Below are 22,435 nucleotides of genomic sequence, written 5' to 3'. Positions count from 1 at the left end.
CGAAAGATTAACCTTAACGATCGCCGATTACATTCGCTTCCTGGATGTACTAATTACTTACGTACCGCTGGAAACCCACGTGGCCTGTACTGCCGCGCACCGTTCACCTGACGTATCAATTAGCATTCGAGCCTGCGAGTTTCACTTGCCTGCCTCTGGATTTTTCGTACGACCGATAATTACTAACCGGATGCACGCGGATAATTGAAATTCACAATTTCAGATAATATAGTTACAAAATATTCCCTTTATTCAGTAGTTCACGGTGGTCCAACTTGCATCATTCAAACGTATCCTACTAAATAAATAATGTATATCGAATGTACGTCGTTAAAACGAACAAATTGGGTGTACATTGTCCGGTTTCTTCTACACCATTATGAATGTGAAAAGGACCAATTTGTACGTACCTTGTGCAAACAAGAAATAATTGTGCACGCAACAAGCTAGTATGAAAAAGTAGTGCGATTTGGTATCGCTTTCCTTTTTCGTAAAAATAGTGGGACGTTATGAGATCATCGAAAGTAAACCGTTCGCGTCACCGGCCTGATGTAATATAAATAAAGAGCATATCGCGACGTTTTTCATGTTGCGATTATCGTGGGAGCGTGTTCGCGTTACGAAAGAAATTCCAGATATCTGGAATGCCTGTCGCCATGAACGATCTAGGAGTTTTTTAGGGAAAGTACGCAGTTGAAATGTAGCCGGCAAAACGTTGCGAAGTCAGGACGTGATCACGGGCTTCGTTAAAATTCAAATAATAACGCTATTATTCTGATTATCATCTCTAACTTAATTATCATCCGGACGGTAGCTTAATAACAGCCTAGCCCAAGCGGCTTGAACTTTCTTTTACACGTCGTTGCTCTTAACATAATAATGTGATTTAAAGCAGCTCCCGGGCTATTTTTTTCTCTCTTCCGCCTTTTTTTCTCTCATCCGATTATACGGACGACCGTGTAATCAGCGTTCAAGAAAGTAAAGAATCGTGTTCAATTAGCTGCGAGTCAGGCCAGTCCAAATAAAGCGAGGAAGAAAAAAAAAGGTACCGAGTCAGAATAATTACCTTTCTCCTCGTGACCTAGTACCTCGAAATTATATTCGTAAAGCATGCGAGAGATAAAACTAAAAAGGGAAAGAGTTAAACGCCAAACGTACGAAAAGCTTCCGGAGATCGTTCAACGAGATAATGTAATAAGCGTACGCGCCGAGGACTCTTTGAAGTGATTCACACGCTTTCATCCGCATAGAACGTCGAATTAACATGCAGACCTTGCTTATCCAAAATCTTCATTTTTCATCTGGTGCATGATTTTATGAGACGTCTTCTCTGCTGTGGGCCAATCGAGATGTATCTTGCGTGTTTCGCAACATTCGGCTCTTAGCTCTCTCTGTCTCCTTTCTCTCATTTGAGACAAAGTTCTCTTGATAATATTTCTAACAAAAAAATATGTTTGGTTAGTTCAATGTCGTAGTACAATGTCCCTAATATTTCGAGAAGAACTATCCACCCCATCCGTCACAATAAATTCTCTAAATGGAACTTGCAGACCTTGCTTATCAAAGTCTTCATTTTTCATCCGGTGCATGATTTTACAAGACGTCTTCTTAACTGAGGGCCAAGCGAGATGTATCTTTTGTGTTTCATAAGCTGCAAAGTTTTGTTGAAAATATTTCTGACAGAAAAATATGTTTGGCTACTTCAATAACGTAGGTAGAACCTACCAAAATCTTTATTTTTCATCTTGTGCATGATTTCACTAGATGTTTTCTTAGCTGTGGGCCAATCGAGATGTATCTTTTGTGTTTCATAAGCTGCAAAGTTTTCTTGAAAATATTTCGAACAAAAAAATATGTTTGATTACTTGAATGACGTATTAAAATGGCCTTAAGATTTCGAGAAGATTGATCCACCCCCCAATAAATTCCCAAGATGGAACCTACAAAATAGCTCCGATCGATCCGGCCCGAATCCGAGATCGTAGATCCAAGATCTGGTTCAGGAGATCTGTGTCGACGTTGCGCAAGTCGCGATGGAGGCCGAAGTTTCAACGGGTTATCCATAAACATGTGCTCGTGTTGCTCAGGATTGGACGAAAGAGGACAAAGACGGATGGCCATGGTTGACCCGCGGAAGTACCCGAGAGAGTAATGTCATCCGCGTTGCCAAACGGTGCGCGTTGTGTTTCGGGTGAAAGTTGATAAGAGCGGTAACAACAGGAGAGGAGAGATATGAAAATCGTTGGTCTCGTCGGCGTGGTCCGACTTCGAGGAAACGGACGCACAGACTTTCCTTTGTGTCCCTTTCGCCTTGGATCCTTCGCGGCGATCCTTCTGCCTTGCACGGCCCATACATCTCTCCCGTTTCTTCGAATTCTTACCTACGTCAGATTCCACAATTGTCTCGTTTACACGCTGCCATAACAGCTTATGTAGGCTTTGGATATTCTCGGAACCAGCGCCGCGGCGAACTAACACACTTTCGGCAATAATAATAATAGTTAACGTTTTTCTTTTTGGTCGAGACGGCGCGGCGGTGTTGACGTCTCGGTGCAGAGACCTTTGAAAAAATAACCGAAATGTGCGAATCGTGTGGAAACACAGTGTTTTCGAATTTGAAGAAATAATTTTGACTTTCATGATATTTTTGTCCTTAGTGTACAGTTGTAGCCTCCGATAAGAGGTTATTCTGCAGTCTGTATTACATACATAATATTACAATAATAACCTTTATACTAATGTTATGCAATAAGTAATGTAATAAGCACATATCAGTTGGAATATGATATTTATTTTCTTCAATGTCTTCTTTCATTCTTTCCAAGGTTGCATACGTGCGTAGAAAAATTTTGCTCGATTTAGAGACGCTTTGTGTTTCTTTTTATTGAGAAAATCTGATAAGAGATTTATTACAACATTCGGCACAAACTAAACCAAAGTATACAGAGCAAGTAACCTCTACAAAAACTAAAAGTAAGGGTATATGTACTAATTTTTTCCCTTTTTGTTTTTCCTTAAACGCGCAGGTTACAGTTTTTTTTTTTTAAACGAAAGTATGTGGAGACAGGCTTTGACATTGGGCCCAGCCAGAAACATGGAAACGTCTAGAAGCACACAGCTGAAATCTTAACTTAAAAAGATTGTTCAACAGTAATGATCTTTGCGTATTCTATAAATTACACTGCCAAAGGACGTGGTTAAGAGTTTTACACTCGAAGTTGCATCTACACATAGGGTTGTCGATGATGCCAATACGAGCAGACGCTTCGTGTGTGATGGTGTTTCAACGGGGTAGCGATTACAAACAATTATAAACACTTAGTATGACAGGAGTGTACGGTCTGGGTTAAGTCCACTTTGTAAAGGTTCCTGTAGTTCTGAATTGTAGTGAGGTTCACTAGATAAGCCACATTGTCGAGTCATTCTACGGGCGGATTAAGATCAACCAGCTGCTGAAGGCCACAAGGGATTACCTTTCCCCCTTATTGTTTAGTTATCTAGACAGCAAAAGGATAGGCAAGAGGGTGTGTCAAGTTAGAAGTCGTGTCCTAGTGTGATTCACAGTAGAGAAAGTGACCTTCAGAAGCCAATTAAATTCGAGCTGTCTATAAGAAACACGAGACTACCAAGCACTCAAGTGTTTAATTCAATGAATTAGGTACACAGCAGATAATTGTCCACTGAAGTCACGTTCAATCTTCTATGAATAGAATTAAACGATTGTTTTCTTTTGATTACAGATTATCAGTTCCCAATAGACGTCTCTGGTGTAGCCAAGGATCATCCCTTCCTCGAGGCCGATTCCTTGCAGAGTCTATTTCGACGATTGCATGCTTTGAATCGGTGTGCTAATATGAAGATCGACACGCATCATACGCACAGCACTAGCCACAGTAAAAGCGTGAGTAGATAATCATTTATTTATAATAGTAATATCCAGTCAGCCTCTTAACTAAGTAAGTTAAATTAAAAAAAAACCCTCGCAATTGCAAACAATAATATTCCCACTAAAAACATTGTTATCTTTTAAGACTAAACTGTTTTTCCTATCGTTTTTACTTCCTGCAAAACACTACATGTTTATAGAATATCATGTTCTTTTTTAAATTAATGCAATTTCGATCTTAAGGAAGAGATTATTTTGCAGTACTGTACAGACGTTTTAAAATGGTCAATGTACTTTTTACGATATTGTTAAAAATGAACTGTTAGATAATGGTTTCATAATTATGGACACATATAATATGTACAATATAAATTACAAACAATCGCCTAGTACACAAGCAGTTTAAAGAGATATACTCCTTTGTTAAATCTTGAACCCACAGCCATTCAGAAAAGAATATCACGTTAAACATTTTTCCCAAAAATTGAGAGTGAGATAAATTACGTTAATTTTTCTATAATTCTTGAAAATGAAAGTTCGTTTCGGGAACGAATGTGCATTGAGTTTCTCACATCCGGCCGGTAGATATTGACGAGTTTTCTGGAACGAACTGATTCCTCGTTTAAAAGCAGACCCTTTTCAAACAGCACGAAGAGCGTGACGTCGCTTGGAGATCTAAAAGAAGATCTCTGGGAGGAAATACCAGTCTAGATCAGAAATCAACGTGGACGGGGGCTCGCCGCGACAAGGGTTCTTTACCTAAACACTTCTAAGAATCCCACGGTTTTCTTGTGCAGCCCTTTTCAACGATCACGTTCCTCGGGAGACTTCCGCGGTGATTCTTTCCGTTATTTAACGAATTCGTGGTCGACTTGCCAACGCAAGAGTAAAATTCCAGTGCGTCTGCGGCATTTCACCATTCTCTAATATCCCCCACATTCTGCGAAACATCGAAGTTATCCGTTCGTTATCTCGAGTCTCTCGACGCTGACTAATTGCAGGCTGGCGATGTTGGAATTCAACGAGTTATGACACGTATTCCAGCGCGTATGGTCATTGTTATGCACCGGCTTCTCTCTCTCGTCTTGCGCTATTCTTACGATTTGCCTGAGGACGAATAAACGAATGGAATAACAACTAACGACTGTCACGTGACCGGGATAGCGCCGAAGTTAATTATCGTGGAAAGCTAGGCGCGGTCAAACCTTGTCCTCGCGTTGTCCAAGCGCAACTATTACTGACAACGTGGAATAATACGCGCTTCGCTTTCACCGAATACGAAAAATATCGCTGGCTAACCCTCGAGGCCATTTCCGACCCTTCGGAGACGAGAATTTTTTAAAAAGAAAATATTTTCTTCCCCGGAGAACTAGATTGCAGTTTAACTGCATAAATTGCACTTTAATTGAACAATCTAATCTAGAATAAAGTTGTTGAAGAACTTCAAGTTGTTGAACGAACTGTTCTGAATGATGTCTCGAGGCCATTTACAACCCTTCAACGACAAGAATTTTTTAAAAAGAATATTTTCTTCCCCGGAGAACTAGATTGCAGTTTAACTGTATTGATTGCACTTTAATTGAACAATCTAATCTAGAATAAAGTTGTTGAAGAACTTCAAGAGTTGTTGAACAAACTGTTCTGAATGCCTTCTTGTATATTGTTTCAACAAAAACAGGAATTGCGACATCCTTGCAATTGTTTCAGTGATACTTAGACAATTGCACATTGTTGGCGTACGTACCAGACGAAATTGGAGAGCTGAATATTTGTGTGAACAGACGAACACAAACATTCTAACGAAGCTAGAATTGAGTAACGTCAGAAACTAGAGTTCACAGGACGCGTTGCGTCGCGTCGCCGCAATGATTCGCAGCTTATTCATCAAGTGACATTAGCGAAACTACATTCGGAGTGTTCCCCATATCCATCTCCGAGACGTCACGGGGCCTCGTTCAACGCGATCAAATTACTTCATTTAATTTCGTGATTGTATTCAATTGACCGTGTTCATAAACTTTCATAAAACCGCTCGTCCGTTGCACCGTGGAACTGAGAGCTGGGAAGAATAACGAGGAAATTGAATGATGGAACGCTGTCGTTTTTAACGTTACACGGCGCCAGCATACATTTCTTCTTTTTTTTTTTGCGCCATTGTTTAATCAAACTACGTTTCTCGGCGTGGTTCGTTAAATTCGATCTGATAACGAAAGCGCGTTTTCGGTGTCACGGTACTTGTAAAGATCAATCTGCGAGGACTTGTGGCTTCGTGCGAGAGCAGGAAGCGCGTACCCGAAATTGCACAACGAGGATCGGCGACGCGTTCGACTCACAAATCAGAGTTAAAAGCGTACCGTTTCTCTTTTGCTTAAATCAATTATACGTTCTTCCCGGCCATCGAGCGCGTCGATTAAGATCACGAGGATCAATCGGTGCGATCTCGAGAAAGGAATTACTCGGATCCATTCACGCGCCTCACGCAACAATCGCACAAAGGAGTGGAACGCGAGTTCTCTCTCGAGAGAGAGGCTCCGATTGAATTCATCGCGATTGATCGTGATTGCCATTTCTTTTTTCTTCTCTCTTCCCTTTCAATTCGGCCCGAACGAGGATTTTAATCTGCGAGGCACCGTGCAAAGTAATAGATCGATCCGCGTTGACCGTCCGCCGATAAATTATATCGCCGGATCGTTCCCTGACACCAAAATATACCAAAATATACCAAAATATACTTGAATATACCAGAATGTATTAGAATGTACCCGAGAGAATATACCTGAATATATACTAGAATATTCTAAATAATTATTTAAATAAAAATATATTTTTTTTAAATTCCACGTTTTTAAAACGGACTAAAAAGTATAAAATAATTTTCCTAGCCCCATACAGATTCCTAACCCCGTACAGATAGTCCTGAAGAGTGGGAACGCGTAGTGGAGTAGGGAGCGCTGTCGCGCGGAGTGGGGATCGCCGAACGCGATCACGTACTACCGAGCGTCACGCGGGGAAGTGTAACGGTTAAATTTTATAGTTTATATCTCCTAAACGCATAGGCTTTTAAAAAATTTTAAATATTGCATTGTCATCCAGTTCTGAGCTACGTTTAAAATTTCAAGTCTCCAGCTCATCGGGAAGTCAGTTTAGAATCAATTGCAAAATTTGTACCGAACAGACAAACACACAGATAAGAAAGCGAGCTAATAAAAACGTGGTAAAATATTAAACAAGACGTATCTACCGATCTGCCGTATCTAGCGAAAATATAAATAAAAATGAACGATGAGTTGTGACAGTGAAGGCTTCAGCTGTAAAATGAGTTTAGATATATGTATGGTACCACTTCTTGTTTTAAAGAAATGCTCACAGTTTAAATATCGACAATTTTTCGAGAATCGGAAACGTTTAAACACTTTTTGGACCCGCCGCTGTCGAAATCTGCGCGTCACAGGGTAATTAATTTTATATTTGGCAGTTTTCCGTTAGCAGACTACTCCCGATTCTCCCGCGCCCTCGAACTGGGTCAGCGTAAAAACGCCGACCGTTAACATTTCTGCAATTATTCGTTTCGCGAGAGCCCGGCGAACGCGTCGTATCCCGCTAATTAGCAATCGCAAGGTCTCTGGGACCACAGCAGCAGCGGTTCGAATGTCACGGGTGATTTTGATCGACCCTGCCGTTAGTTCGCGCAGATGGAAAAAAAATGTCCGCAATATCGAATCATTTCGTATGCCGGCGCGGTTAATACCATAAACGCGCGAACGTGCTTTCTCTCCATCTAGGGAGGCAGTTCGCGCAAGCGTGTGCACGCTCGCAAGCCATACGAAAAATGTGTTACCGACTCGCGCGCACTTTTTTTCTTTTTCTTCCTTCTTGTTCCCTCTCGTTTTATTCCTCTCCGTCGTCGTTGGCAAGCTTTACACAACCCCGCGACATTTTCTATTTATTAAATACACGAGCACGCATAACGCCGCGCCGCAGCCTTATACCTCGCTTCCGGTGAGAGCCACGACACTTGTTGCAGCTGCGTGTGTCTACGCACGTGTGAGCCCGCGCTAATAGCGGCTAAAACAGCCGAGCTCCTGCTCCGTTTATGGGCATGAAAGTCCTTGATCCCCGCGGACGCATGATGATCTATCGATCCCCTATCGAGCGGACTTCACACGCGTGCCGCCGCCAACCGGGGCAATTTTGTCAACCGCGTTTGTTTGCTGTCCGAATCGAAATGGCTGCGCTGTGCTGCCAATCGATGATTTAGTTTTCATGTTTTTTATTTTGAACGGTAGTCATTATAATATCGAATGTATTTGCCATAAAAGAATATATATATACCTGAATATGATAGGATGTACATACTATCATTTACTCGAATATAGTAGAATGTACCAGAACATACTTGAATGTAGCAAAATATACTTGAATATACCAGATTATACTTGAATATACCAACATATACCTGAATATAATAGAATGTACTAGAATATACCAGAATGTACAAGAATATACCTGAATATAATTGAATACACCAGAATATATCTGAATATACTAGAATCAGTGATAAGCATTAATCAATTAAAATTTTAATCAAGATTGATTAATTGACGTGTACGAACAAGAAAGGTAATCATTGAAAATTCGACGATTGATGAAGTTAATCGTCAATCGTTGATTAAAAAAAGAAATCATCGAAAAATCGGAGACTAATTTAATCAATTGTTGAAGTTAATCGGTATGTAATAAGAAGATAATAAGGAGAGAAGATAATAAGGAGGGAGAGAGAGACAGAGAGCGGAGATGGAGAATTGATTACATATTCAGCAGTCAATCATTAATCAATGATCCGATTGACGATTACAATCGAAAAGCATGTAATCGTTAACCGCAATTAACGACTGAAGTAGGAGTATAATTGTTAATTGCGATTAATGATTAAAGTAGAAATTTATTCGTCAATCGTTGATTAAACTTTTGCCCAACTCTGACTAGAATCTACCAGAATATACTAGAACATGGTAAGAAATGCTAGAATTTACTAGGATATAGTAGAATATGGTAAAATATACTAGAATATACTAAAACATAGCAGAATGTAGCAGAGCATACTGCAACAAACCAGCATTTGGGAGAACATATTAGAATATACCAGAATATACCAGAGAAGGTCTCTATAATTTCAATAACTGCGAAGCGTAAAACCCGGTGATCGTGGTAGGTTCAGCGTGAAAAAGCTGATGGAATCGCAGAGTTGAATTCGAGAGTAGCGCAAATTGAAATTGAAAAGCTCCGCGGAGATTGACATTTCGGCAGTCGTTTAGCGATATTTAAGCTAACCCAAGCCCGAAAGGTTGAACGATATATTTTGATAGATCACCGGTCCAATGGTCCGGAACGTTAGTCATCGTTATTGCCTGATAATCCAGCGGACAGAGTGCGATTCATCATGAGATTCGGGTTCGTGCGGCCTTCGACGTCATGTTTAATTACCGACCTCGCCCACGCTGTTAATTCGAACGTAGCGAAATGCGCCAGGGAAATCCATTTTTATCGGATCGTTGTTTGCAGATATTTTGTGCGTTCCGCCGCGCCGCGCCTGTGGAAGTTTATTTTGCGACGAGAGTTATGGCCGACCGAATTTGCAGAGTAATGGCGGAAAGCAGGCTCGATAGTGGTCAAGCCTCTCAGGGTCGCGGAAGAATCAATAGTCCTCGTTCTAAAACCCGGTCAATGTGACAATAAAAAACAAAGAAAGAAATAAAATACGCGTGTGGCAGTAATTGCCAGTCAAATATTTTCCGAAACAATATTGACGGTCACTGACTCACAGACTCATTCGACAGGTATCCTGGCAATAACTTATTTTTGTCGTACATGAATAATATCAACATAATAACTAGACAACGGATCTTTATGCAAACTAAAATGTTTATACATCATTTGCATTGGAAACCAAGCTGAATAAAGATCCATTTCTTGCGTAAATAATTTTAATTGATTGAGAACAACGTCTCCGTATTTTGTACAATTTTTAAACGTTTTTACTGTTTTATTTGGAGTTGTGATTTGGACCACTACACAATTCATCGAAACGTTACTGTCTTCGTTCCCATTGTTTTGCGCCGTTTCTCTTTACGTGTCCGTCGAGAGGCGGATGCCTACTTTCGATTGCGGAATCGCGGAAGATCTGGTCAAACGGTTTACAAGCCGACGTGCGTTCGTCCATTCAGGAACGGGCAATGTTACGTGTCACGATCGGCCGACTGGGTATCGGCTAATCAGCTGTTTCGTAAGTTGCGCTCGTTTCGCGGAACGTTTCACGGGAACCGTCAAAACGCCCGAGGCCTTGGCTCGCCTTTTGCTTTCGCAAGGGCTTTGGATTCGGATTCGAATTCGGCGGAGGGTCGGCCCAATACTATTTCACGTATGTATGCGTGCCTCATCACGGCTTTCACCCCGCACAGCGAATGCAGGTTGCAAGGAACATCGTAATATTTCATTTCTTTTCTTTTAAGATGATTGTAGTAAATTATTTAGCAATTGGCCAATAGTACAAACATATTGTAATTGATAAAAGATACAGAGCGCTTATTTTGCGATCATAACTAAGAAGTTCTTTCGCTATTCATAAACTAACTTCCCAAGCTAATTACAAAAATGTTTTTGATCTTAATTAGACAGGTACAGTTCTAAGTACATCCACAAGTAGCTTTCACGAAGATGAAAGAAATTTTTGAACTGTGAGCTGTTGAACTCAGCTGTTCCACATTAGCAACCTTTAACCTCCATGTCAGAGTCCCACGGCTTTCCTCCGGCCGAGCGCAAGGTCGAAGCACGTTTTTCGATTCTCGAAATTAATAGCCGCAGCTCGATGGACGGATCCTCTATCGGAGAAAGTAACTGGCCCTGGACCTCGTATTGATTATTTCGTGGAATCGGGCCGATCATTTACTGCTGAGAAAAAAAGAGAAAGGGGAATCGCTATTTATTTTATTGATGCCACGGTCGGTAGAATTCTTCGGATCTCTCTCAGTTTGGAAACCCTAAAAGTAATTCATTTGTGATGCCTGCGGGACTGAGAATTTTAATTAAGCGGAGAGAATCGAATTAATCCTGACGGCGCCCTTGCCAGTCAAAAACGCTCGAAATCGTTCAACTTCACACTTGTATAACTTCCGAACGATTGAATGGGTGCTTCAAAACTTGCATTCCCGAAGTTTCCTAGTCAAAATCTATAATAAAAATCGTATAGAAATGAATGCAAATATTTTGGTCCCGGAAAGTGAAGTTTGAAGAAATCACTACTCTTCCATTCTACATAGCTGATTTCGAATGTTCCGAAAATCCAAAGGCTGCGGAACCATAAGAGCTCGCCAAAATTCATAGCCAACTGGATAGAATCGAGAGAAAGCTGCCGGATTCGTTTCTCTGTAAAAATTGTCGAAATCGAACGTGAGCAAGATCGCATTGGCGAGCACCAAAACGGATCTCGGTCCGCTATCTTTCCAGAGAAACGAATAAATCAGGCTGGTTCTCGCCTCGCGACTTCTCCCCGACACCATAAAAAGCGTTCCCTTTCATATTTTGTCAGACAATCGCCGTCTACTTTCCATGAGTCGTTCGTCTGGGTCACTCGCGTTTACATCGCGTTTAAACGCGCGCGCGGCACACGTGCACAGGTAGATAGGAGTCTTTCGCCTGAGACTTTCGCTGTCAGAAAGTATGTATACACCTTTCTTCTTTCGCAAGAAACCTTCATCCCTGAACGAGGTTTGTCCCACGAGCAACGGGGCGTGATACTAACAGTGAATTTACGAGGTCTTTATAAACTCACACGGGAATGCCGGCGCGGTGTTCCTCTTCAAGAGCAGTCGATCTGGAATTTAACCGTTTGCACTCGGTTGTCCCCTCTGAGGCACCACTAAAAATTGCTGTACCATTATTCAAAATATTGTTTAGATTATTAAATATACCGGTATCTCTAATCAATTACTAAACATTTAGGTATTGTATGCGGTATTATACCAATTTCATATCCATAAAAATTTCAAAAATCATAGGAAATAGAATTATTCTAGATCGGAAGAAATGTTTAAGTTTCCAGTTAAAATAGCTCCGAGTGCAAATGGTTAAGCATAGTTGGATCATTCATTGCGTGTGTCACGTCCGGTGGTTCAGCCACTGGCAGTAATTAACAAAATCAAAAACATATTGATTTTATTAATTATTACCACAGTGGCCAGAGGTTGGCATTATTTGGCGAAACAAATATTTCAAATACTATTTAATATTTCAGGTTTTATTTTGCTTAAAGAAAATAATATTCTAAATAAGATGTACAATTTCGACAATAAAATATTTCCATTGTAACAATCTAACCACAAAATAACATATTTTATTTTTTTGCGTCGTTATAATACTCTGAAAAACCGCAATTGCGACCAATAACAATTTTTAAAAAATCATATTTATACATTAGCTAGTTGGGTCCAATTTTGAAAAAGTTATTCGTTTCTAAGAGGTGTGCGAATACTTTGTACATCCGCTGTAATGCCTCACACGGGTTAAAGCAATGCATTCGTTAATCAAATACGCCAAAAAGTTTGCTTTTGAATTGTGGTAGCCTATGCGAATCGCGGTATTACAAAACCCACGCGACGAGACACACTTCGCAATTTCCAATCGGGCGATCGCGCGAGTCGAAGCATGCATCATCAGACCCAGATTCGCGCTCAATTGCATCGTTCGCCTCCGAACGTGCAGCACGGACGAGAAAACTCGACGCGTAAGTATCACACCGACGCGACGCGACGCGACGAGACGAGGAGCGGAGAGGAGAGAGGAAGGAAGGTATAACGACCGAGCGGGTCGAGTAATTATTTGCCCGCGGTAGCCAGGTTTGCGCCGCTTTTACCGCGGGACGGGTACAGGCTTGTATTATCACGCGCCGCGCCACACTCGCCGTTCTCCCCACTCGAATGCAAACGGAGAGAGGGGGAAGAGAGAATTACAATTCATTGTTAATAGAAGTACAATGAATTTAACATGATGTAATTGCAATTAATACTGTACCTGTTCGCAATACTGTCATACATATCCCGTGTAAATCAAAGATTGTTCGCATTGTTAAATATGTTGGTACCTACTCAATAGACTGCGGATCTTTATTCATTTATAGCAAAAAATTGACTAGATGAAATTCAAAATTGTCGAATAATTTTCAAAATTACAGATGTCAATACATGATTTCTCCTCTGTTAAAATCATTAAGGGAAGAAATAGCAATCAATTTAGTTTCTATTTCTTGCAATCGATGCAGACAATTTTTATTTTGCATAAAGATCCGCAATCTACTAATCAATCACTATATATTTAAGTATTATATCAATATCATATCGGAAAGATCATAACGGAAGAAATGTTTAACTCGTTCGCTACCAGCCGTCACATATGTGTGACACGTCGGTTTGTTATCAGTAGACTGCGGATTTTATGCATTTGTAACAAAAATGGGCACGTGTATTTTAAAGCAGTGTACATGTTTAAAACATTTAAGGACATCACTGTATTAGTTTCAACTTACTAGGATAATTAAAAGAAGGATACAATTTTATTTGGCTCCTGTGTCCTGCAATCGATACGAACATTTTATATTTTGCATAAAGATCCACACAGTCTAGTTATCGTCACATATATGTGACAACGTTTTTGGTCAATTTATGAAGACACGTTGAGACGCGTTGTGTTTTGAACAAAATTGTTATAGCCCAGTGACACATATGTGTGCCAGTTTAAAAGAATGTTTATTTTACTTTTTTAGAATGTTCTAAATATAAATACGTCAAGTCTATTCCAATTGGTGTCATATAATCCCGAAAAGAATCATGGGTTGTGGTGAACGTTTTTCCCATGAGACCCTGGCAGCGAACGAGTTAATATTCGAGTTGAAATAGCTCCGAGTGCAAAGGGTTAACAGTCGAATCTTAAAGAAATATCAATTAAAGAAATCAAGACAGATGTTGACCCAGAGTAATGGAGATCAAGAGAGAAGGATAAAAAGAGAGTAGCAGAGGGGAGATAAATAGGGAACGCCCGAGTGGAGAATTGCAATTAATACTTCTCCTGTTCGCAACACTGCGATACACATATTCCGTGCATATTATAAAAATTTAAGGCAGAATGATTGTCCTGATTTAACAGTCGAATCCTAAAGAAACATCAATCAAAGAAATCAAGAGAGTTGGTGACCCAGAGTAACAGAGACCAAGAGAGAAGGATAAAAAAGAGAGGAGGAGAGTGTATGAAAGAGAGAGAAAAAGAGGGGAGATAAATAGAGAACGCCCGAGTGAAGAATTTCGCGGGCAGTGCTCATTAATTGGCAAACGGTTAATTACCGAGTAGCGGCCGAGTGGCTCGTTATAAAAGGCTGTTCTATGCAGCCGGCGTGTTTCTCTTTCGTCCGGTTTAGCGGACGGTCTGCCGCATTCAAGCCGCGTTCGTGGCGCAGGGGGTCCGAGGGGGCGTAATTACAGGCGTGTACCCGCTCGCACCCGCCTGCAACCGCGCGTACAAGTACGTCGTCGTCGACGACGAGCGCCGAGCGTTGTCGTCGCCGGCTACGTGAAACCTGGAAACTGGTTCGGTACACGCGAGTCACCGAGCCCCTGCTGAAAGTCGTTGCTGGCAGACTGCGCGGCACGGCTACCAGTTGCACCTGTATACTCGGCTGCACCGCGCCAAGCCGGGCTCTGAGCTGCATTCGATTGCGCAAATGCACGCCTGCTGCATACTAGAGTGCGATCGCGAACTCTCGCGACTAGCCTCGCGCTGGAACCTTGATCCGGTGACGATGAAGGCGCGGATCACTTTTTTTAAAAATTTGGTTACTTCTGTGATAGGATTTATTAGGTTGTTGCATATTGTAGGCAGTGGCGGCTCAAGTCAAGGCCCCAAGCGGTAAAAATTTGGGCCCTCAAACTCAAGTTAGAAATAGAAGTTGCAAGAAAACTCTCATAAACTTATTAACAAAAAAGAAAAGTAATGAAAAATATTCCGGAGTCCTGCGCAGCCGCTTTGTCCGCTTACCGTTAAATCTGCCACTGATTGTAGGGCTTTTTATGACAGTTGGTTATTAAATGTGCGTGTTGCTCGGTTTACGACTATAACTTTTTTGTAGATCGTGAAAAAGCAGAAAATTTATATCCATTGTATGCCTTATGTTCTGCAGTAGCTCTAGATACATTTAACAAACCAAAAAATAATTTTAGTTCGGTTTAAATGAAATTAATAACACACATATTTATTAGATTCTGTTTAGAATTTTTGTCCGATTGTAGATTTGTCCAAATTTTAGAACGCAAATGTTACGAAGCGTTTGCAAGAGATCTACTCTTACGAGATCTCCACCAGCGGACTTAATATCTGCAAAAACTGGGGCGTGCATAACGTGAATTATTAGCGGCCACTCATCATCAGTTTGCCAAAGTTGCTGCGCGAACAAAGGCGCAACAGTAAACTTTTAATCAAAGGTTCTATATTTAACCTTTATCACGACTAGCTCGCACGGAAATAATTCACAAGAAGCCAGGCCGCAAATAAATCAGCACGACTCCAATACACACATTGGAGTGTTCATAGTGACAAATTATCGATGAATATTTATCACACGGAACAGGGAAAGGGTGTCCAGCAATCATATCAAGCTTACGGCTAAGATTAAGTACCGGCGTGTGGCGACACGGATTAATGGAGGCCCGAGAACCTGCTGTTCGTAAAAACCGAAAATTGAACTTCCGTTCGCCTAACAAATAGAGCCGGCCAGTATTGACAGCCAGTATTTCAAAACCGAAATAGTCCATCCATCTGATGCAACATCGATGGATCGTTTCGCCACGTGCCTACGTTCTCGTAAAATATTTTTTGTAGCAGTTTCATGCAATAGAGGAACAAGTTCAGTCGTGTGAAACTGGCGTGTGTGTGTTACTGTGAAGTTGTCAGTAAGTACACCTTTCCTTCGAAAAGAAATCGCACCGCAAATTTCAGAGGATGATTGCAAAAAGGAAGCTTCAATCTCCCAAGTTTTCTAATGCTTTTAAAAGCGTGTCGTTCTTTCGCAAATAGTAATTTACCGTGTCAATACTTTTTGGAGTCGGTGCTATTTTGGCCGGACGATTGAGGACCGTCGAGGATGCACTTGTTGCAAAACAATGTAAGTCTGTCCTGGTAAAAAGGATCGATTTCGAGGATCGTCGCGGCGTTGACGCGTTCGAGAGCCAGCGGCGCTCCGTACTAGGAGAAAAAGTGCTCGACCGAGGCGGATACTGGTATCGCCAACGAAGTACGCTGAAACGGGCCACGGGACAGTCGCGTACGTTCGCGCAAATTTATGGCATCCAGTTTATCCGATTGACGAAGGAATGTCGGCTGCCGTTGCGGCTGTCAACCTGCCGGCCGCAGCCGACCGAGTAGAGCAGGGCCGCCTCCTCGTTCTCTCTCTCCGCCTTCTCGGTTTCGTCCTCGACAATCGACGCCGCTTTTACGGATCGACTTGGAATTATAGATCAGCCCCGGACCCCTCGGGATTAATCCTTGACGTTCCGCTAAGTGAAATCGATCTTCCGCGAGAATAGAATCCACTCTGCGCCGTGTTACACCGGCCAATTCGATGCATTTTACGACCTACAGCTGCTCGTAACTACGATCGACCGGAGATCCTGAGTGTTTGCCTCGATCACAAGCTACTGGAGCCGAATCAAAAATTCTTTCTTCCATTAATAATTTTACTAATACCATACTTTACTAGTACCATTAAATTCCTTTTATCTTTCGACTGTTTCGAGTTCCATCTACTCATTTTTGTCATGTGTCCATAAAATCCGCAGTCTAATGATATTATATTAAAAAATGTATAATTCTGACGTCGCACGGGAAGTATTTGCCTCGAAGAGCTGTTTGAATATACGAACAACAGTGTACCAGTTTTATTATTTTTAGTCCGATTCAAGTTTAATTATTCTCCGAATACGGATAAAAACAAACGGGAAGAAATTTCGAAGGAAGTAGGCGAACTTTCTATAAGCAGAGGTGGGGATAACTGTCCGACACGGAGGAGCCTCGATCTCGCGAAAAGCTGGTAGTAACCGTAAACGATCAAATTATGCAGGACATGATAACGCCACGGACACGTTTAAATTTCCTGCAGCGTTCGCGCGCTGAAGGCGTGAAATCACGTGACTAACAGAGCACAGGTGCGAACACGCCAGACTACTAAAACTAGATCCAACAGCCTACCTGTGCGTAGTGATGGGTCACCACGATGCTCGAGCTTGGTTCCAACATTTTCAAAATCCTGTGACGTCTGAATTACTTACAACTGTAGATGTATAATGCACGTAGAGTCCAAACAAATAAACCATCTAATAGGTCAAGTACATTGAAAATAATATCACAATATTTTTTAAAATTCCTCTGATGTTGCTACTATTTTGTGTCCTACCAATTCTAAATCCGCAAGTATATTAATCACTAGACTGCGGATGTTTATTCAATTTGCAATTTTTGTAGACGAATTTGAAAAAACTTGGATCAAATTAAATCTTATATTTCGTAAAATTAATTAAAATCGTACTAAATCCTGTCACACTTTATATCCTAGCATTTTCTGAAAATGCAGTATATTAATCTAGACTGCGAACGTTTATGCAATTTGCAATTTATGCAGACGAATTTGAAGAAACTCGAATCAAATAAAATCTTGTGAAATAAATTAAAATCGTACTAAATTCTGTCACATTTTTTATACCCTAGCATTTTCTGAAAATTTTCGAAAGCCATAATTGCATGAAGATCCGCAGTCTACTCATCATCATTTTGAAGCTCCCGAATTGATTCGAGACGAAACGAGCAAGACAGAATTTGGGAATTCGACTCGCACGTTGAAGTTTCAAGCTTCTGGAGTCTGTTCGTGATTTGCTTCGGCTCGGCTCAAACTTCCCGCTGGTTTTGAGCCTGAAATGCCAGAAGACCCATCGCTATCTGCTTGTCGCTGGGATCGTTATAACGGTCTGGCATAGAAATGCGTGTATATACGAACACGCGAGACCAGGGGACACTCGTGCAGCGCTAATGACCGTTTCACGTTGAACGGTATGTCACTTCGAGGCCGCGACGACCCGACAATCGTTTCACGGGATCGCGAGGTCTCGAAAATCTCACGCGGCCTCTCGCGAACGCACTTTCCACGGAGAAACGAATGTCGCGAAACGAAAATGGGCACGCTTTCGACGAGATCCTCAAATCGTTTAAAATTCTTACAACCGAGCCATCACCTGAATCGATCGCGATCGATTTGCGTCCGGTCAGAAGCTAAGAAAGTCGAACACCATAAGAACATCGTACGATAATTAGGGGAGGAAAGTGTAATTAGAGGTAACGAGCAAGTATCGCTTAACGCGAGAAACCGGAAGCCAATGCTTGTCTCAATGTTGCGCGTTTTCTGTGAACTAGACTGTATCCGTTTTCGCGATGGTTTATTGCGAGTCCTATCGTTTGTGAGCTAAAGCACACTCGGTGGCGGGAAATCGATCCTGTAATTAGCGGTGATGGTTATTTTGTTGCATTCGGAAGGGTAATTGTAGGATCATATTCAGTTATGATTTATCGGCCATCGTGTGGTTCTTGTCAAGCTTCCTTCTAACGATCCTCAATTTATTAACCTCTTCCAGTTGGCTGCAGAAGCTCGCTTCGATCCTTTCATTTATTCTTCTGTGGTGTTTTCCGGTTACACTTTTAATAGAACTTTCGCGTCTGTCGCTCGAGTTTCTCGAACACTCTAATCTGTAATTGATGCACTAAAAATTGCTGTACGATTATTCACAATATCGTTATGCTGATATCCAATCAATAGCCTGAATTGCAACAAACTGCAGTGACATAGAAATTTATTTTCATTGACATAGAAGTTTATGTTTTTACTCTTTTGAATTACACCTAAGCATTCTTGTCATAAATGCATAAAGTCCGCTGTCTACTAATCAATTACTACACATTTAAGCATTGCACGAGGTATTATATCATTTTCATATCCATAAAATGAAAAAGATCATATACTAACTTAATTTTGAAGTTAAAACAGCTCCGACTGCAAGAGATTAATGCTGCATCGTGCATCGTCGATGACTAATAAATAACTCAGTCGCTGCTGAAGTTAGGAAAAAATTGTTAAGCAAACGTTCGCATGGTTCAACAAGCTGTCTTACCCAGTGACGCGTTTTTTTTTTGCGGAAGTGCATCGGTGCAGTAACAAATCGCAAATCCAAAAAAGGATTTTTCTTTTGATGTCTTTGATGAGACGGCTGAGGTCGTGGGGTTTCGGGGCGAGACTTTCGTGGCTTCCGTTTCTGTCTCCGGCGCGCAGCTGCATGAAATTGAACAGACATCAATCCGCAAAACTTACTTTTTCTCTGCGTCTCTAAATTCCTGTACCCGGTGCATTGTGTGTCGGTGGCGAGTGGTGGCTAGACAGTGAGCGTTTAAGCACGCGAGATGAGCGAGTTCTTGTGGCCACTTACCGTCGCGGCCGTCATATCTCACTGCTTTATTTAGCCGTGGTTCAGTTATCAGGGACGAGGCTCGGATACGCAACGGATACGTCCTGGCCGCGACGGGACGGGACTCGCCGCGACGTCGAAGCTTGGCGTGCGAGAACGTGCATCGAGAAAAGTGGTATCGTTAGTGTGCTCGCGGGCGAGCCGGCGTATTACCATAAATTTCCATCGGCCCGTTCAGAAGCCAATTAGCGTAAGTCACACCGAGATGAAGACCGCGATACGTGGTTTTACTTAAATCAACCCGACCGCGCTCGGAGAACCGTTTGCTCGCCCACCGTTTTAATACCGTGCAATCGGCGCGCAGGCTCCCAGCTTAAAGAATGCCGCTGGCATACTCAGATAAGCCGCCGCGATATTTTAACGAAATTAAGTTGAACCTGTTATATCGCTCAACCGTTTGACACGTACATGCACGCGGTCCTCGATGTACATATCGTCGGCCGCATATGAAAATTGCCTAAGTCCAGAAAAGTTAATTTTACAGGAGGCCAAAGAAACGATTCAAAGCGAAACTATATTTGATTTCCACGGAGATTTTTCCGAACTATGTTTATATTTAGACACTAGTTAGAGCAGTTAACAAAAAGAATTACCCTCGAACCGTAGAAATTACTTAGACTTAGGCAGTTTTCATACGAGGACCTCGAGAGAGATCTCTTCTCGTTCTTGCTGGCGTAATGGGATCGATTAAATATGAGCACGACCGTGGAACTCGCGCTCCCTCACGATAACGCCGAACGAGTAAAGTTGTCGACATATTGACGTTCGAACGGCGACGTAATCGATCGACGTTTTATCGGTTGCCACGGTTGACCTCTCGTTTATCGGTCTTGGCCGCTTTGCTTTTCCCGCAGGTGCTACTTTAATGCCGTATCTTTCGCGCTATCGTGATCATCGTGTTGCCCTGCGCCACGTTACAATAACAGGGGGCGCTGGGAAAACCGGCCGCGGACGTTCGTTTCATCGGAACGGATTTTATCATGCCGCCGGCGAAACAGGCTGCAACCGCGATTAAGTAACTCGCGTTCCGCAACGATTTTCGTTTAATTGGGGTTACCTGTTTCCTAGCGGTTACCGCTGACTCCGACCCGCTCCACCGGAACATGCAAACCGAGCAACACGCTCGCGAAATCTGCCGATCCTCTCTGCTCTTGTTTTATCATCGCCAGGCTTACCATCTTCTGCTGTTTCTCTCTCTGTCTCTCTCTCTGTGTGTGTGTTGAGCTCAGGTTACCAACTTTTTTGTGATCGGATTCTTCACTACGTAGATTTCATCTTCAAACTTTTTCAGAACGAATGTCCACACATTGACCCCGTCGGAATTCTACATTTTAAAAAAATTTAAATGTATGACATTGTCAAAATCTTTTATAATTCGAAATTTTATGCATTCATGATAAAAACGAGTAGGTGGAAAGATAAAAGTAATTGAATGGTACGAACAATTTTTGGACATTATCATTATCAATGGAAGAAACAATTTTTGATTTGGCTCCAATAGTTTGTGATCGATACAGAAAATTTTCATATTGCATAAGGATCCGCAGTCGAATTATCACACAGTGCAAAGTATGCAAATCATTATTTCTGCATCGACCACAAACTATTGCAGCCAAATCAAAAGTTGTTTCTTCATTATCACCGTGTGATAATTAGACAGTCCTCTTCGAATAGCTACGAGTGACGGAGCGCAGAAAGATTGAGAAATCTTCGTCGAGCAGAATTTTCACGCTGTTTCAGTGACGTAGTAAATTGTTTCTACACCGCGGTGGCTTGCGATTATTCGAAAGGTGGGAATGCGAGAATTCAATTAAACTCTACGGTAGAAGGAATTCCGAGCTGCGTTAGATGTTTTAACAGGCATATCGGCGTAGACTTCACATCGTTCGTGAATCTACACGCGCGAGCAAGCTTGTTGAATTTGTGGAAAATCAAACGTAAACCTGTCTTCAATTTATCGGTATGCTAGCATTCACCAAAATAACAAACTTATTTATTTGAAGCCATTGGACTGTCTCAGAAGTTCGTTTGGTCTTCTACCATTGAAAAAAATGTGTGAATTCAGGATAGTTATTGAAACCTTATCTTGCCAACTCTCTCGCTCGAATTGGCATAACAAACGATGATCATTGGACTGCAAATCTTGATGCAAAATCGAAATGCTCAGCGGCGATTGTGGGCAGTAGGAGTTAAATAAAAATTCATTTCATCCCCTAACAGTTTTTCACACTTGAAAAACAACACAACACTATTTTTAGACTTCTAATTTTTCACCGTTTTACATTTCACCTAGCCAATTTCTTCATAAATGCATAAAAATCCGCAGTCTAATGATCATGATTGGCCATGTACTATAGCAATGTCTCTTTGAAGAAGAGAGATCAAAATTTATTAGGCATTGATGAAATAGTTTAGACCGACAGTGTGTATAGAAAATAAGACAAACAGACAGGTGCGAGAGCTCGGCTCCGGCCAAGTGAGAATGACTCTGTATTCAGTGAACAAGAGTTAACTCGTATCGATGGATCTATGGAAAAGATCGTCCGATTCCGCTTTCCCTCGCGCGGATTCCGCGACGGGACGGGACGAATATCTCTCTCTCTCTCTTTTCCGTTTTGGCTGTCCGGCTCTTCATGCGTGGTAAACAAGTGTCACGCACCGCCTCGGGCGGAACGACGAGCACTGCGAAATGATTTCACCGTGAGAGAGTCGTGAGAGAGCTCTCGAGGGCCGAGAAACGTCGCTGCCAGACAGCGTGGCGACTGAACAGAGCCTCTGAGCTGAGCCGCGGCTCTTGCGGACGACGTTTCTCGCGTGAGCGTGAATACAAGCGCCGAGCATGCCGCAGTGTGGTCCACAGGAATTTAGTCGCGTTTTGGCACGGCTTTCCAACCGCACGAAACACTCCACTCTTCTTGAAAAATGTTCGAAAAATATCCTTTCTATA

The 22,435-nt window shown here is 41.9% G+C and overlaps 1 protein-coding gene across 1 annotated transcript in view; it reads left to right on the top strand.

Annotated features, from left to right (window-relative positions):
* Cv-c (RhoGTPase activating protein) overlaps positions 1–22,435 on the top strand; it is a 339,069-nt gene that overhangs the window by 297,941 nt on the left and 18,693 nt on the right. The window contains exon 10 of the mRNA XM_076423653.1: positions 3,741–3,901. Coding sequence (XP_076279768.1) covers positions 3,741–3,901 — 161 coding nt within the window. The remainder of the gene's footprint in view (positions 1–3,740; positions 3,902–22,435) is intronic.

This window comes from Lasioglossum baleicum, chromosome 5, assembly GCF_051020765.1.
Source record: "Lasioglossum baleicum chromosome 5, iyLasBale1, whole genome shotgun sequence".
In the NCBI taxonomy this organism is placed as follows: domain Eukaryota; kingdom Metazoa; phylum Arthropoda; class Insecta; order Hymenoptera; family Halictidae; genus Lasioglossum; species Lasioglossum baleicum.
The sequence above is the reverse complement of the archived record's forward strand: the minus strand, read 5'-3'. Positions and strand labels throughout refer to the sequence as shown.